This window comes from Stegastes partitus, unplaced genomic scaffold (genome assembly GCF_000690725.1).
Source record: "Stegastes partitus isolate 25-593 unplaced genomic scaffold, Stegastes_partitus-1.0.2 Scaffold100, whole genome shotgun sequence".
In the NCBI taxonomy this organism is placed as follows: Eukaryota; Metazoa; Chordata; class Actinopteri; family Pomacentridae; genus Stegastes; species Stegastes partitus.
This window is the reverse complement of record NW_007577831.1, coordinates 71,864-87,788: the sequence shown is the minus strand read 5'-3', so window position 1 is coordinate 87,788 and position 15,925 is coordinate 71,864. Positions and strand designations below refer to the sequence as shown.

Below are 15,925 nucleotides of genomic sequence, written 5' to 3'. Positions count from 1 at the left end.
ATCAGAGAGTTTAAACTTTTTCGCTATCACTTGATTACTTAAAGCGAATAAATGATTAGCAAAATAGTTTAATAGTTGACAACTAATCGGTAAATGCTTCATTTTGCCACCCTAGTTGTGATTAGTTAGTAATTTGTTGTATAAATATCACTTGATCCAATAAAGATACAAATTACAAGCCACTTTGAAGAGGGAATTGTTAAAACAGTCTCATTCCATTAACATTTTTAAAAACAAACGCTCCATATCGGACTAAGTGACTTCTGTGTGTCTGTCTGTGTTTCTGTCTCACTCTGTCAGGCCTGAGTCTCATGTTCAGAGCCCAGCATATGGGACCTCTTAACTCCCTGTTACATGCTTTGTTTGCCATCACACTCCTCATTCTAACAGACAGCTGTGTCAAACGTGGTTTGGGAGCCCGTTGCTAAATAGTGAGACGCTGAGCCGGACTGCACGGGAGTGTTTTGGTGCTGCGAGAGCACTTTGTAGCAAAAAGGGAAACATCTCACAATAAGAAAAAGGGGCCACAATTGACTTTAACGCACTCCACTCACCCTTCGGTTCAGCAAGAGGCTGTCTGACCTAAATTCACTTTACCTCATCTGCCTAGACATTTGTTTAGCCTTCTGGGCAAACACTTAGAGAAATGTATGAGGGAGAGGGAGGGGGGGAAATACATATGCTTGAATACATCACATTTAGTCAAGGGAAACGCAAAACCCGGACATCTGCAGACATATACAGCCCTCTAGTGGCAAACTGCAAAGGACCTGGATGTCTGACAGAGAGGGCATGAAGTCATTTATGCAGAATTTCCCCAACCATCTGTGGAAGTTGTGCCCAACCGCAGACCAGAGCACATTTCGTGTTTTGACAGCAGACTCAGGTTTGAGTAACAGACCTAATAAATGTTACCTAATCCCAAATAAAAAATAAAAAAAAGAAGTCACGAGTGAATACTAAAACAACAGCAGAATGAATGAAATGAGGTCATAGAATCTTACCATCAGAGAGAAAGAGAGAAATTTTGTCTTTTGAGTACTGTACTCATTACAATGGCCCGGAGGAACTGTGTGCTGTGAAATCATATGCTCTAGTTAAGCTAAACAAGGGCAAGGTATTCCCACATGAAGGGCAGAGAATAAGTAAGTAGAAATGCAGACAGATGAGTAAGAGTTGAGGATGGTTTAGTGCTGTTTGGCCCTGGTATCTTACTCAGATTCTCAGGTTGCAGATATATTCTCCCCCCTCTCTCTCCCACTTTACCTCCACCTCTCTCTGCCTCTGTGTGCGAGCGTGAGGCAACCCTCCAGGGCTCAGAGCAGCGAGCTCATTAAAGGCTTTATTCCACTTCCAGGATCGAGCAGGATTGCAATATGGACATTGTTTATACACAAATGTTGCCCTGGGAATAATGTTTATTTCTATTACCGTCTTGGAGGAAGAGAGAGAGAGAGAAAAAAAAGAATGCCGAGCTTGTCTACACACATTGCTTTTCATGAAATAATGCCTCTCCAGGAGTGCTTTGAAGAAACGGCCGTTTTTCAAACCACTTTTTTTTTTTTTTTTTTCCAGCCTCGAGTCAAACATCCGCTGCCCTCTTACCCTCCAGTGGCACGCGATCGTGTTGTGAGAATCATGTCAGGAGTAGTTTTACAACAAACCTCATACTGCAAATAAGCTCCCGCGCTCATTAGCATGCAGACTATAAATGTCAGTGCATGTGCAGCCGGACAGGGGGTTCGGTTGGGAGTTTTACCTCGGCCGAGCAGTCACACAAGTGTCATTTTAAACGGCAGGGCCCGGCGGTGCGTCTGCGAGGCAGCTGATGACGCAGCGCAGTGTTGCTACACACCCCGAGCTGTGTTTGGAAACACTGAGGCAGCTTGCTACTACAGTGGGAGCCAATGGGAACAGCTGAACCGTGCACTCTTTAGCCCAGCCAAGCACAGAAAGATCTGGGGGAGGCGGGAGTGGGGGGGAGGACAACAGAGATCCAGGAAATGTCTGAGCGAGAAGCAGCGACAGGCCCATCAGCTCGCACACGGTCGCATCAGGCCGCACATTGATCACCCGCACATGATATATCCATCCCCACGTAATTGCATTGCTGTTTAGAGAGGCAGTCGTTATTTATGAAATATTGAAATAACAAATGGCGTCTCCCGGCAGATATTAAGAAGAGAGATGCCACAGATAAGTCAGAGGCAGGCGGCCGCCACTTCCCCCCGCGGGCTGCTTGCCCAGCCGACTGGCTGCAGAAAACCTGCAGTCATCACAAAGTGGAAATATTTACTGCTCACACTCTCGCATATGGGAGGATGGAGTGTGGGTGAGGGCGACTGAAAAATGACTGTGTTTGTGTTTCGAGAGGAGTGCTAATCAGATTCCTTCAGCATCAGAGGCATTTGAGGACAGCTGAGCTAAAGGTCCCGAGAGTGGATTTATTTGTTGCACAGGCGCAAATGGGAGCGGAGCCACCTGAAGTGTAACACTGGCAACATGAAGTTTCAAATCACAAGGTCCAAAATCCTTTCCAGAACGCTAACGCTGGTCGAAATTTGTTAGCTAATTGTCAACAAGTGCTTGAGGGCCCACTGGAAGTGAATCATCAGAATCACCACATTGATCATCAGGTTTGTTGTGTAATCATGTGGGCGTCTGTGGGCTTGTGTGTTTGTGTCTGCAGAACACCCTGGAGACCTGCACCATCTGCAGTAAGCCCATCATGGAGCGCATCCTGCGGGCCACAGGGAAAGCCTACCACCCTCACTGCTTCACCTGCGTGGTGTGCCACCGCAGCCTGGATGGCATCCCGTTCACCGTGGATGCTTCCAACCACATCCACTGCATCGAAGACTTCCACAAGTACGTGTTCCATGTTTTCACGACCTTTAAAGCTGCACCAATCAATACTTTTATATTATAATACAGCAGTGAGTCACATAAATGTGCATAATGTTAAAGATGTTTCTCCTACTGCGTGTTTTAGGGTCTTCTAGCTCATTGATTTGGTTTTATGGCAGCTGTATTCAGGCCAACAGTTTACTATTCTATTATGCAAGTTTGCAAACATAACCAAATATCAGGATATATTGCTAAGGCTGTTTGAATTAGCATGAAAATACAATTGAATTTACATCATCCCAGTTATGCATTTATTATATACACCAGTAATAATAATTATTAGACCACCTACTGTGTTTTTTACAGTCCACACAACAGTCAACATTAATAAGTTTGCTTACATTTGATCATAGTAGTTAAATAAGTACAGAGTCTCGTAAATGACACCTAATTCATGTTTTAAAATTTTATATATTGAAACTGTAAAAATGTCAGAATTCACATTGCATGGCCAAAGACATTGTCAAGTCACCATTATTTTGTTCTTAAGCTGTACATATAAAGTCAACAGATAAACCAATTAAATTATCACTCAACAATGCCTAAAAGAAGATATTTGTGAGGTGGTGAGACGACAGTCATCTTTAACAGAGAAGGAAGAAAGCAAAACAGCATCTATTACAAACTAAAGAAGAAAATGCAGTACAGCTCCACCTAGAACCGCCAAGAAAAGGCTAAAACATTATTGACGCAGGTCTAAGAAATATTTCCAAAGCCGTATATGTACTTAGAAATTGAAAATAGTTCAAGTTTGAGAAACCCACAATCACTTAATTATCTTTGTGCATTTGTGTGGTGAATACTGTTTTAAATTCAATCCAATGGGTCAAAAAAAGTTAAGCTATTCCTCTGACTTTACATATTTGGATATATTTAGGCCTTCACCAATACAGGATCTTCAAGCTTCCTTTTCGGGAAATGCTGCAAACTGTTTCCCAAATTCTGCGACTTTGAAATGTAAACATGAATTTAATAGTACATTCCTGTCATTGTATCACACTCCACTGATTGCGTAACCAGCACATTACCAGAAATGTTCCTTTACTCAGTGACCAGAAGGGAAACAGAAGTAAACAGCTGGCTCTTGGTGTGAGTGCACAGCTCTTGTTTTTTGGAGTAGCTGCAGTGGGCCGTTGTTTAATTCCACATGACAAGTGTGACCTCAACAGCACAGCCCTTTGTGTCGAGGAACAGTCACGCCCAGGCCGGAGCTTTTTCTTCTTCTGTTATTGTTTTTCTGTTGTTGTTTTTTTTTTTAACTGGCTAATACTGTACTGCCCATGATTTCCCAGAGCCACACAGCGCCTCCACTTCCTGATTCCCAGACTATACAAAAGTGTATGTGAATAGAAGAAGTGTCACCTGACGGAACCTAAAATCTCAGCGGCTTTTCAGATCCTCATCAATGCTATTGTTAGACAGACCTCTTCCTCCTGAAGGCATTTCCAGAGTTACTGCTGTGAAGCCTCGTTCTGTAAATCTTACAATGAAAGAGTTATATTTGTAAATATAGCAATTTTAGCTTTTGAAATTCTGTGTCATCTTGATATGACTATAAATAGTTAAATCGCGAGGACATTGAGCAAAAAACCCTACCAAGAAGTCTATAAATTTGAGTCTGAAAAAAAGTTGAATTTTCAAATGGAAAATGTGTAGAAACCCTGTATATAAATGCTTTATTTTATTTCTTCCGTTTGGTTCAAAAATCAGTTATCTTATGAAGACAGAAAGGATCATCAGATTTTTAACTTTCCAACAGTCCTTGAACTAATTATCCGTGATGTGCAGTTCGATCCTACTTTGTGAGCATATAGTTTTAGGATAATCTATTACAGTAATAAGAAAAGATCTGCCAAAGTTCATAGCTTTTGTTTTAATGTTTGCCAATTTTAGCACATTAGCAATCCTCACAGGGCTTCTGTTTAGGGTTAAGTGTTAAGAGGCTGTGAAAGGTGGTAAGTGTGGTAGCTTCATTTTCTTATTTCTTTTATTTTTACTTAAAGTAAATTTGGAATTTATGTTACATAAACTATACCTGCTACTAGAAATATTTCTCAGTAGCTAAAACTATCTTAAAAAAAAAAAAAGAATCATTTCCCATCTACATATTGTTTCTATTAACCCTCTGAATCCAAAGACTCGCCGGCGGGTTTGAGAGGCAAATTGCCAAATTGCCAAAATTACGCTTTTTGTCAGGACTAGAATCTAGAACAACAAGAAGATTTTCAACGTCTCAACAATCTTTCAACTACCGACATGAGGTGCATTTCCATTTGGAAACTTACAATTGTGATATTTCATCAAAATCACCTTATTCTACATTATTGTCATTTAAAAGAATGTGCCGAACGTAGACTATTTGGGTTCACCAAACGCTATTAAAAAAAAGAGAGAGAGAGAGAGAAAAAACACACACAAGAATTTGTGCTCCTTGGTGCACATTACTGACTCAGGTGCAACCAACAGACATGTGACAAAAATTCTGAGACTTTTCAATTGAACTGCAGGCTGTGTTTACACTGATCAGAAAGAAGGCAAGTATGGTAAGATTAAAAATGTCAGTAGTGACATTCAGTCAGTCGTAGTTTTATTTAAATATTGGTGACATTTGTAGATACTTGAAAAAATAGTGTACATATTGATTTATTTATTTTCAATTTTACAAAACATATAGTCAAAGAAATTCCACTTTTTAAAACATCCACTTTTTTTTGACAGTATACACTTGTCAAATTACACAAAAGACATTTAGGAGGTCTCTCAAATATTACCCATACGTGTTCTGTTTCTATAGAGGTGTAGGACTTTATGTTGCAATGAAAAATTAGCCCACAGTCAGTAAAACTGTGGAGCAAAAAACACCCGTAAAGTGCTTTGAGTCACACTTGTATGTATAACTCACTATATTAGGATCCCTATGCTTCCTAGAAATTATGAATTATGTCACTGATGGTCACATTATGTCAGTATTTGTTGTTGTTCTGACCTCCTGTTGTTGGTTGTTTCCGCAGGAAGTTTGCTCCACGCTGCTGTGTTTGCTCTGAGCCCATCATGCCGGCACCAGGTCAGGAGGAGACCGTTCGTATCGTGGCTCTGGACCGTGACTTCCATGTGCAGTGTTACCGCTGCGAGGTATCTGCTCTATGACTCCATTTTTTCCTGGTGTGCGAGCCCCCCCTATAATTAGTAGTTGTGTAGCATGTTGCACAGCTCCAGGTGAGAGTCATTACTGCCTGATGGCATAAAGCATAACGTGCTCGCCCATCCCCCGAGTCACCTTTTCATCGAGACGAGTGAATCATCCCTCTCTTACCTGCCTCGAAATAGCTTTCCATCTCTCTTCTGCAAAGTTCATGGACTTACATAGTAACCAATCTGTCAGCCGGTGCTCGCCTCGTTGATAAGCTGCGCTGAGACATTACGTGCCCGGCTAAAAGAGAAGTAACGTGTCACATTGTCAAAGAGCCATGCCAGCGTGAGCACACAGAGCGTTTGGCAGACATAAAGGTCAAAGGAAAGCAAAGCAGATTAGTTCAGCTGAAGGGGCTCAACCAGAGAAGAATTTTGTCACCAGGGAGCCATGAGGAGATGGAGTTGTAATTCTGTGTGTGTGAGTTAGAGAGGTTGAGAGTGTAACCCAGTGTCACAGTCTGTGAGACAATAATGCCAAAGCACTGTGTGTATCTGCACTTGTGTGTGTGAAATTATTATCCTGTCAAAAGTGCACAACAGCCAAACATTTTTACAGGTGTGAGACAAAAAAAAACAAAGGCTGCAGTCAGGCAACAGTTCTGCACACTAAACTTTAACAGAGCAACATTTCAGGCTAGCAGAGATCTTCATCAGGCATTGTCAAGTAAGTGGAAGGACACAAACACACTCGTCACTCAGGTATTTGTAAGCTCCATGATTAAGAGAGAGTCTGCTCCCAGACTGGATCAATCAGAGCTCGATAGCACTGTCTGTTACTTACCTTTTTGGGAACAAAGTATGCCAAAATAGAGATAAGGCACGTTGAAAAAGAACATGTTGAGTCTACGAGATCAGATTCAATGGAATGTAATATATGAATCACAGGAATGATTCAAAAAGACAACGGTTATCAGAGAGGCTGCCGCAAAGAGTCTCTCTGAGGCAGTTCTGAGTCAGAGTGGTGCTTTAAGCTGTAATGTCAACAGGTTAACATGCTCATAGTAGCCACGTTTCCACGTAATTGTCAAATGAAGCTTTTGAAATGAAGCAAATGTAAAAAAGAAAGAAAGAAAATTAGCCTTGTTTTCTGTAACTGTGTCGTCAAAAGGTGGTGGTAAAAGAACCAGGAAACAAAATTAGTTGATCGCCAACTGTAAAAAACTTGAAGAAGAAACAAAGCCTTGTGAGAAGTTGTTTTTAATGTCAGCTGATTTTGGCCATGCTTAATGCTGTCTGGAGGCAAAGATGGCAAAAGCAGCAGAAACAGCTGCTCAGTCACGGAAGTTAAATGTTGGCTACGTGATAACTTATTTGAAAAAGGTGTTTTTGTCTCTCATGAAGGGCATTAACTCTTATTCAAAAAAGTCAAAAACCACCTCACCTTCGCTGTTCCTCTCGACGTTTTTTAATACGATACTTAAAAATTTTCATAAAGATGTGATATTGAAATGCGGTTACTGACAAAACGAACATGTTTTACTATTCTGTCCTCTTAGTATGTTACAGTTTATGCACTAACTTTGTTGTAGTCAAGACAACATAAACTGAAGCCATGTCATGACCAGGATCATGACCAGTTCAACTGCAGGACACACTTGTAAACCAGTGCACTGCCCCAAAACATAAGGCAGTTTTCCACTGCAGGACTTTGGGGGCAGCCTGAACCTTTGTGTGTGATTAGTTAAAGTCAGAGAAGACAAATGCTGAAGTGCTTTGAGGTAAAATTCACAATATTGGCTACACATCAATCCTCGACTCTTCTGTTTCCTGCTTGCTCACAGAACTGGAGTCAAGTTCAGTAGCTACTATTCGTTGTTTCCCCGACCTCAGAGTTAACGTCACGGTTGAAGGTGTCACATCCTGCACTGTAATGGTGAGAAAGGCTGAAAGGGACACTTATTGGACCATTTCTGTAATGGTTCGTGTCACTTCATGGCGTCCTGAAGTGCAAAACTGCCTGTATAGTACATATATAGGTAGTTTCGGTGAGCAATGAAGGGATTTCTGAAGGGTTTTGGTATAGAGGTTGAGTTCTAATTTTAGCTTTACTAGCATCAGTTACACTTAGCTCACCTTTCTTTATGTTTCCTTTCTAAGTGCCAAGTCATTTACATACTGCAGTGTGTTTTCTCCTGGATGCAGATGAAACCTTTGTGGTTTAGGTAACGACATTTTATCACAAAAGATTGCAGCCACAGCTTCTTCCCACATTGGCTTTCTTTGACTGTGTGAGAAGGGTGACAATAACGTGAGTGAAGTCATAGGTTTCATTTGAAGCAGGCGGTTTTACAACCAATCACTACAATGATGTCAGCGACCAAATCAGAGAATGTCTTGTTGTGGTCCTGACTGGAAATGAAATCCTCTTCAAGTCCTTTTTTGTCTGAGGCCGAGACAAGATCAGGTAAAAATTAGTTAATTCAGAGTCAAAACCTTCAAAAAGGCCTGAACTAGTACAACACTACTAAATTTCAGTAGAGCCAAATACATTTTAATGTGTTGTAAACCGTAAGAACTGGTGTGAGTATGAAAAGTTAAGGAAGCTCTGATGAATTCCTTCTGAAGGGGACTATGATTATCTGGACAAAATTTAGCAGCATTCCATCCAGCAGGGGTGGATCAACCATCTGTAAAGTCACACAAACTCAAAAAAATCATGTTTTACTAGCACAAAAAGGCTTAAGACACAAGCACTGGTTACAAAAAAAAGACAAACAGAGGATGCTTTAACAGATATTTACTCCTGAGAGAGACGAGACTAATTATTTAAGTATCTTAACATCTGTAATAAAGGAAGAGAATTTTATAGTCAGACTTTGTTTGGATCAGAGGAAATATCTTAGTTTAAACCCTTTAAAGCATGAACGCTGACTATTCCTCAGCACCAACCAGTTGTTTCCTTCTCTGGCAGAAAACCACAACACAGGCTTTTCTGCCGAGCGCTTCCTGTAATGTGACACTGGCGCAGTTTTTAAACGGCAGTAAATGTGCCATTTAGTGCGCGAGCACAGAGAGGGGATGAATGTGTCTGATCGGTGAGCGTGGCTAATGACTCTGTCTGTGTTTGTGGACTAACAGGCTATCTGTGTCCTGCAGGACTGTGGCTCTCTGCTCTCAGAGGGGGATAACCAGGGCTGCTACCCGCTGGATGGACACGTCCTCTGCAAAAACTGTAACACCAGCCGCATCCAGGCCCTCACCGCCAAGGCCACCACGGACCTCTGAACAGCCGGTCACCTCCACTGTGATAACCCAGCGCTCGCTCTGTCTCTCTGTCTTTCACTTGCAAACATACCCATCCACAGACGCCTTCATTCCTCTGCATAAACATATATATCCCCCTATATACAATATATATTATATGTATCTCTCCACCTTCAGTTACAAGAAGTAGCCTCACATGTTCACCTGCATTCATGTAACTATTGACTCGGTACAGTCACTGCAGACGAAGCTGCATCTTATTTAACTGTATTTTTACAAAAGGAATAGTTTGACATTTTGGCAAGTGCGTCCTTTCTGACGAGAAGGAAACTCTCTTGTCTGTATGCTACAAAAACGGTGACAAAATATCTTCGAGCACCTCTAAGGCTCACGAAAGCTGGGATTACGTATTCACATATTACAGCTTTTTGTTGTAAAAATCTATGTAGCTAACTCAGCATCAAAGCATTGAAGCATATTTCCTAAAATGTTGAACTATTGCTTTAAAAAAATCACTCCAGGTTCACCAGAACACAGTGACAATATACATTAATATCTCTAATTATCGTCACTGTGCATGTTTCAGTCAGCGTGTACATCCGTGCATGCACCCACGTTGACTGGTTCTTGTGATCTAAAATATCCACTAGAATATGCAAAATGTTTGATACATCTCCCCTGCAGGTGAAATCATGGATGGATGTGTGTGACTTTGAGAAAACCCATGTGTTGTCTTGAGCATGCCTTTTATCCTGTCGTGCAGAGCCACATACAGTACACAAACGGGGATAAAATTACACACCGAAGACCATAATTGCAAAACAGTTCTGCATAACTGAACACCAAAGAATTGAATTTAAACTGCCATATTTCCTGTGCACTTACTTTGTATGCAACTATATAAAAGCATTATTTACAGTGTGCTGATTGGAACCGCAGGAACTACAAACAGTAATTCCTGCTGTCAAGAACAGAACAGGCAGCTGCTGGATGCAATTCCCTTTTTTAACACGTTATTTTCTTTGTATTTTCCAGCCGAATATTCTTTGATGTATACGGTAGGTTGTTTTCAGTTGGCCTGACCAGTACAATCATGTAACTCCATTCATGTAGACACGGCCTTATATTTGAATTGAATTCTGTGAGGATGTAACTTCCACCCATTCACCACACCATAGATTAGATCAGTGCTTGTACTGTAAGTAGTCTGGCAGAGATAAGGATTATTTCATGGCTATGCAATTTTTAATGCTAATTGCATCGACACTTTAAAATAAATTTTATGAATAAGGAAATATTTTACCTGTACAGATGCAAGAATAAGTGTCCTTATAGTAACCCTTTAATCAAAACTGTGCTGTACTGTGTGACTTTGTGTGTCCCTGTGCTGTTTGTCAGTATTGATTGTGCCATTGACACTCATCTTTTATATTTAGTGTTTGTTTAAAGTTAATGGGCAAAGAAGGGACCATGAGAGTTTCCCAAAACTGATTTTATTGTTTGTTAAATCCAAGAGTTAGGGACCAGTAGTATATTAATTTAATCTAATAGTTCAGTGTAATTACTGCAGCAGTACGTGTATTGCGACATCTAACAGTGAGTTAAAGGCACCCTGTGGAGTTTTTCACCACTAGAGGCTCTGTGGAGCAATTTTAATGTGTCCTCATTTTGTTTGTATGTGTACATGAGTCCACATACAGAGGCAGAGCTAGTGATGTCACCAGGGGAGGAGCAGACCCTCCTTTGATTGGCAACCTCAGGTGTAGTTACCTACCAGAGATAGAAGGTGATAGGTGGGCTTGTAGCATCAGAACATCTGTATGAAGTAAAATTGCCTCGATGCGACAAGGAGACACGAAATGATGACGCAGAGATGTAAAACAATAAAATGACCAAAAAAAAAGAAATACATAAAGATGAAAAACAAAAAGGAGATACACAATGACTACAAAATAAGTACGACATACAGAGTGACTGCAACGAAGAACAAGACTACAAAGAGATGGAAAGTGACACAAAAGAACTACAAAGACAAAAAAAAAGACTGCAAAGAGACGCAAAATGGTGACAAAATGGCACAAAACAACAACAAAGATGTGCAACATGGCTTGAGAGTCATGCAAAATGACTTCAGATAGATACAGAACCACTGCAAGACATGTAAAACAACTACAACGTAGTGTAGACGAAATACACTAAGGAACAAGACAACAGCAAAATACCACAAAAATACTACAGAGACATGTCGAACGACTAAAAAAACGCTAAATACAAATAACAAATTAATCAATAACGACTTCAAAGGGATATAAAACAACCACAAAGTGGTACAAAAAAACTATCAAGTGACCCAAATTACAGCAAAAGGGTTGAAACAATGACAATCTAAACAACTACAAAGAAGAAGAAAAACCAGCAAAGACATGCAAGATTTTGAAAAAATGACACAAAAGGACTACAAAGATGTGTGGGACAACCACAAAGAGACACAAAATGACAATAATGAAATGCAAAGCGATTACAAATAAAAGAAAGAACAACTGGATAAAGTGGTAAAACAAAGAAAGTAGTGCAAAAGAGTTACGAAGAGGTACAAAACAACGACAAAATCACTACTGAGTGATGCAAAATAAAAACTTTGAGTCAAAAACAACTACAACATGGTGCACAGTTTTGCTGTTGGCTTCACACTACTGCACTGTTCAGCTGTTCGTGGCAGTAAGAAACAGTGAAGCGTAGCAGCGTTCTACAGGCTGAAAAATGGACGACAAAATTGGACATTTTAATTGGAAAAGAACCTGCATCTGAAGTGTAAAACACTGAAACACAATGTTTAATTTGTTTACAAGAAAACTCCACAGGATACCTTTAAACAACAAAGACAGTGTAGTTAATAAGTATTAAGTAGTGTTTGTTTGTCCATCTATTAGCCGGATTAGTTTACATTCAGCCACATCATACAAGTGAGTATTTCCCAATCCTCGTTTATAGATGCCTTGTGTATGTGGATGGTTATATAATGAACAAAGTAATTAATTATGATTTTAAAGAATTTTCTTTTCTTCTTCTTTACTGTTTTTCCTCAAACATTACCTAATGGTGTTTAATGCCAAGTGACAACACAAACAAAATCTCTACATGCTGTATCTGTTGTGATCAGGACATCTTATTACGGCAGGTTTCGCTGTTTAAACTCGGGTAAGACTTTGTACATAACTGTGCTAATAAGGCCAACACTAAATGGTACGTTAACATCTATCAAAACTTTGCCAGGACATATTTTCTCCATAAAACCAGACAAAACTTGCTATTTGAAATGTGAAGGAGTATTTAAAGGTGAAGAGGTGACTCGCTGGCTGGACAGTTTGTATTTGGTAGCAGATAGAACCAGCATTTACGCACTTACATGCCTGAAGCAGGGACGGAGCGAAGGCTGGTTCTCCAAAAGGTTAGGCAACCTAAACTTCATGTCCTCAGGAAGTTTTCCATCAATATTTGGAGCCGCATCATTGTAGACCACCAGTTCAGCGGTCACATACAGAAACCCAAAAGACAGCAAGACTTATACAGCTTAGTAAGATCCGAGTCCATCGCTTGATATGCAAATGTGTTATGTGGCTTAGAGATATTTTAAAATGTCTTAGTAGTGTCACAAAACTCTGTTTCCAGCTATTTAGAGACACTATTTACAGTCATTTCAGGCATCCTTTATTGTATATTGCAGGTTAGTTTGAAGATGATGAGCTAAAGCTGTGGAGGAAAGACACTAAAACCTTCTGTTTAGCAACAGGAGACATTTATTGTCTTTATTTTATCTCTACTTCTTTGAAAACAGCCACACAGTATATCACACTGTCTGCGTTATGTCTGAGATCAGATCCATCACTTTGCCCATTTGACACTTGACTCAGTCATCTGATTACAGCTGGCTGAGATTCTCCATATATCATTATGTCACATGTGTTGCTGCGCACATGGACGTTGCTGGGGAACCAGCCAAGTCGGCATCTCACTTTGTATGTTAAAGGTCGACACAGAGCCTTTAGACCTGCGTAGATAATCTGACAGCTGTGTAAAGCTACGTATTCACATCAGGTGATGAAAACACAAACGAAGCGACCTAACAAGTAGAAGTTGAAAACCTGCAGTTAATATCAGAACAAAAGAAGTTCAGTGAATTTAAAATCATATATTAGATATTTTTTTATGTTAAATGCCTATAAATGCAGTTTTAATTTACAAGCTGTGTAGTCAGTCGGTTGATCTTTTTGCTTCATTTTTCTCCAACAGCCTAAAAGGTATTCTTCAGGGAGTATCTGCGCACTGTTGAATCATCCCAGCCCTGTGTTCAACTAAATCACTGACTGTATGGGTCGTATACAGCAGATTGCAGATACATGCATCACCATCAAATATATTTCATAATTTTGCACAAAGTATGCTTTTCACATACTTTATTGACTACAAAAGTCTGGAAGATGTTTGTAATCAAACAATAACTTCTTTTGTGTGAAGAACAATACAGCTGTTGTTTGTCTGATGAGCTGTGACAATCTTATTTGACAGTAAAACGAGCTGTTACAGTTTGATAAATCAAAATTTCATGTAGTTGATTAAAAGAAGAGCATTACTGTGTCAAATTTGAACATTTTTTTAACAACACAAATACTTCGCTAATCAATATATGTATATTGGTGATGGATTAAGTAAGCAGGGTCAAAGTAAAAGGAATCTTTCAGTGATATACGTAGACATAGACTGTATATAAAGATGGACGTAGCCATGCAGCGTCGCTGATTGAAGTTTGGAATTTGACCGTCTCCGTCTTAGTTTTTTTTAAACCAGATGTGACAAGCGAAGGGTAGTTCTCTGATTGAGAACTTCATGAACTATGCAACCTGATACGGTCACGACTCGTCAATCAAAAGGTAGCCACACCCTAAAACATTCCCAGCTGCATTGTCTTTTTTCCTTTAAATAGGACTGTTATTTGCAAAATGAACATCATGCTGTAGTGAACGAGGCTTAAAGCTACTGATTAAGACCTTAAACTCATTAGGAATATGTTTACTGAGGCAACAAATTAAGTGAGAAATAGGGTCATTTTCTCATAGACTTTAATACAATCAGATTTCTTTTTGCAACCAGATGAGTCACCCCCTGCTGGCTGTTTCAGGCATTTATGCACTGGTTTTACTTTTCAGACCTGGAGGCTACATCTGTCTTTTACATACAGTGGTGATTAGCAGTGGGTTTCAGTAAAATGTTTCTGATGAACCTATTCTGCGCTCTACCTGCCAGACAGACAAAGTTAGCTGCGAGTCAATGAATTCAACACTTAGTTCCTAAACAGTGTGATACTGCATTCAGGAAACCAAAATACAACATCAAATAAATGCTAGTGTTGCTCCGTAAGTGCTGGATGGCTGTTTGCTAACATGTTAGCCATATTTCTGTCTAAATAAGAGTCAGGGTTTATAGTTTCAAGGTGAGCGATTGGGTTTTTTTTAACACTTAACCATAATGTAATGTGGAAAATTACCCTTGAACAGCTAAATAACAAAAAAGCAGAAGTGCTTTAAACTAAGGGCTGGGGGGTCCTTAGCAAGCAGTAAACAAATGATTTTAATAGTGATGAATGACTCGCTGGTTTTAAAAATACAAAAATTAAGTGTCTCAGCATTTTCCTATTGGCTTATTAGCGCATGTTTTCTACAAAGCGTACCCTGGTCTGGTCCATATGCACAGAATTAAATCTCTGCTGTAGGCCAAAGCTGTGTTAAACTCTCCTGTTGACAGTGTTTTCATGCACCGTCTCTGGACACATCACACATCTTCATGGGAGCATATATGAATATACGGCATGAATCCTCCGACAAAGCTTGACGCTACAAGTATAAACTAGACATTTAATGATTTTTTTATTTGTTCGGTGTATTTGTGTTGTCTACTGTCTTTGTTCTACCCTTGTTTGTAAAAGTGCCTTTGGCTGAGCAGTATTGAATCACTATACTGTTGCTGTGTATTTCATATTTCTCCGTGCCTCAAAGATTTTGCCTTGTTTACTTTTTTTTTTTTTTTTTTTTTTTAAACCAAAGTAAATAAAGAGGATCCCTTTTGTTTGGACCAACTCTGAATCCACACAGTAGATGTTTCCACCAGGTGCGGTGCTTAAGGCTGCAGCAGCTGCGTTTTAAGTGGTGTTGAGTGTGAAACTCACCTTAAAGAGCCTGATCTGCTGTTGTTAAAGCAAAGCATCTGTTCTTGATCTTGGGAAGGGGCACGATGTAGTCTTGTTTTTATTCTTTCCTCAATAAAAGCTTTGCAATAGCGTCACGTCTCTGCTTCCTTTTTTTCAACATTTTGTTCAATTATGTGAGAAAACATTAAAATGGTGTCTGATTCAGGCCCAACACGCCCTGACTGTGCGCAGCCACGTCCAGCCCCCCTTCCCCTGCTGCTGGTTAACATTTGGCCTTTTGGCTCGTGGTCCATCGGATAGCCCAGGTAATGAGCTCCCGCTTTCTGTCTTCTCCTCGTGCTCCCCTGAAACCTGCCGGTGACCTCCTGTGCAGCGTACCTGCAGATGAAAGAGATTTATTCCCAACAAGTAAAACCCAAG

General features: G+C 40.1%; 1 protein-coding gene across 3 annotated transcripts in view; it reads left to right on the top strand.

Moving 5' to 3' along the window:
• Positions 1-15,636, top strand: part of lpp (LIM domain containing preferred translocation partner in lipoma) — a 191,475-nt gene extending 175,839 nt beyond the window's left edge. For all 3 annotated transcript variants that reach the window (XM_008277529.1, XM_008277530.1, XM_008277531.1), the window contains 3 exons: positions 2,690-2,868; positions 5,919-6,039; positions 9,196-15,636. In XM_008277529.1, coding sequence (XP_008275751.1) covers positions 2,690-2,868; positions 5,919-6,039; positions 9,196-9,324 — 429 coding nt within the window. In that variant the 3' untranslated portion in view covers positions 9,325-15,636. The remainder of the gene's footprint in view (positions 1-2,689; positions 2,869-5,918; positions 6,040-9,195) is intronic.
• Positions 15,637-15,925: the final 289 nt, after the last annotated feature.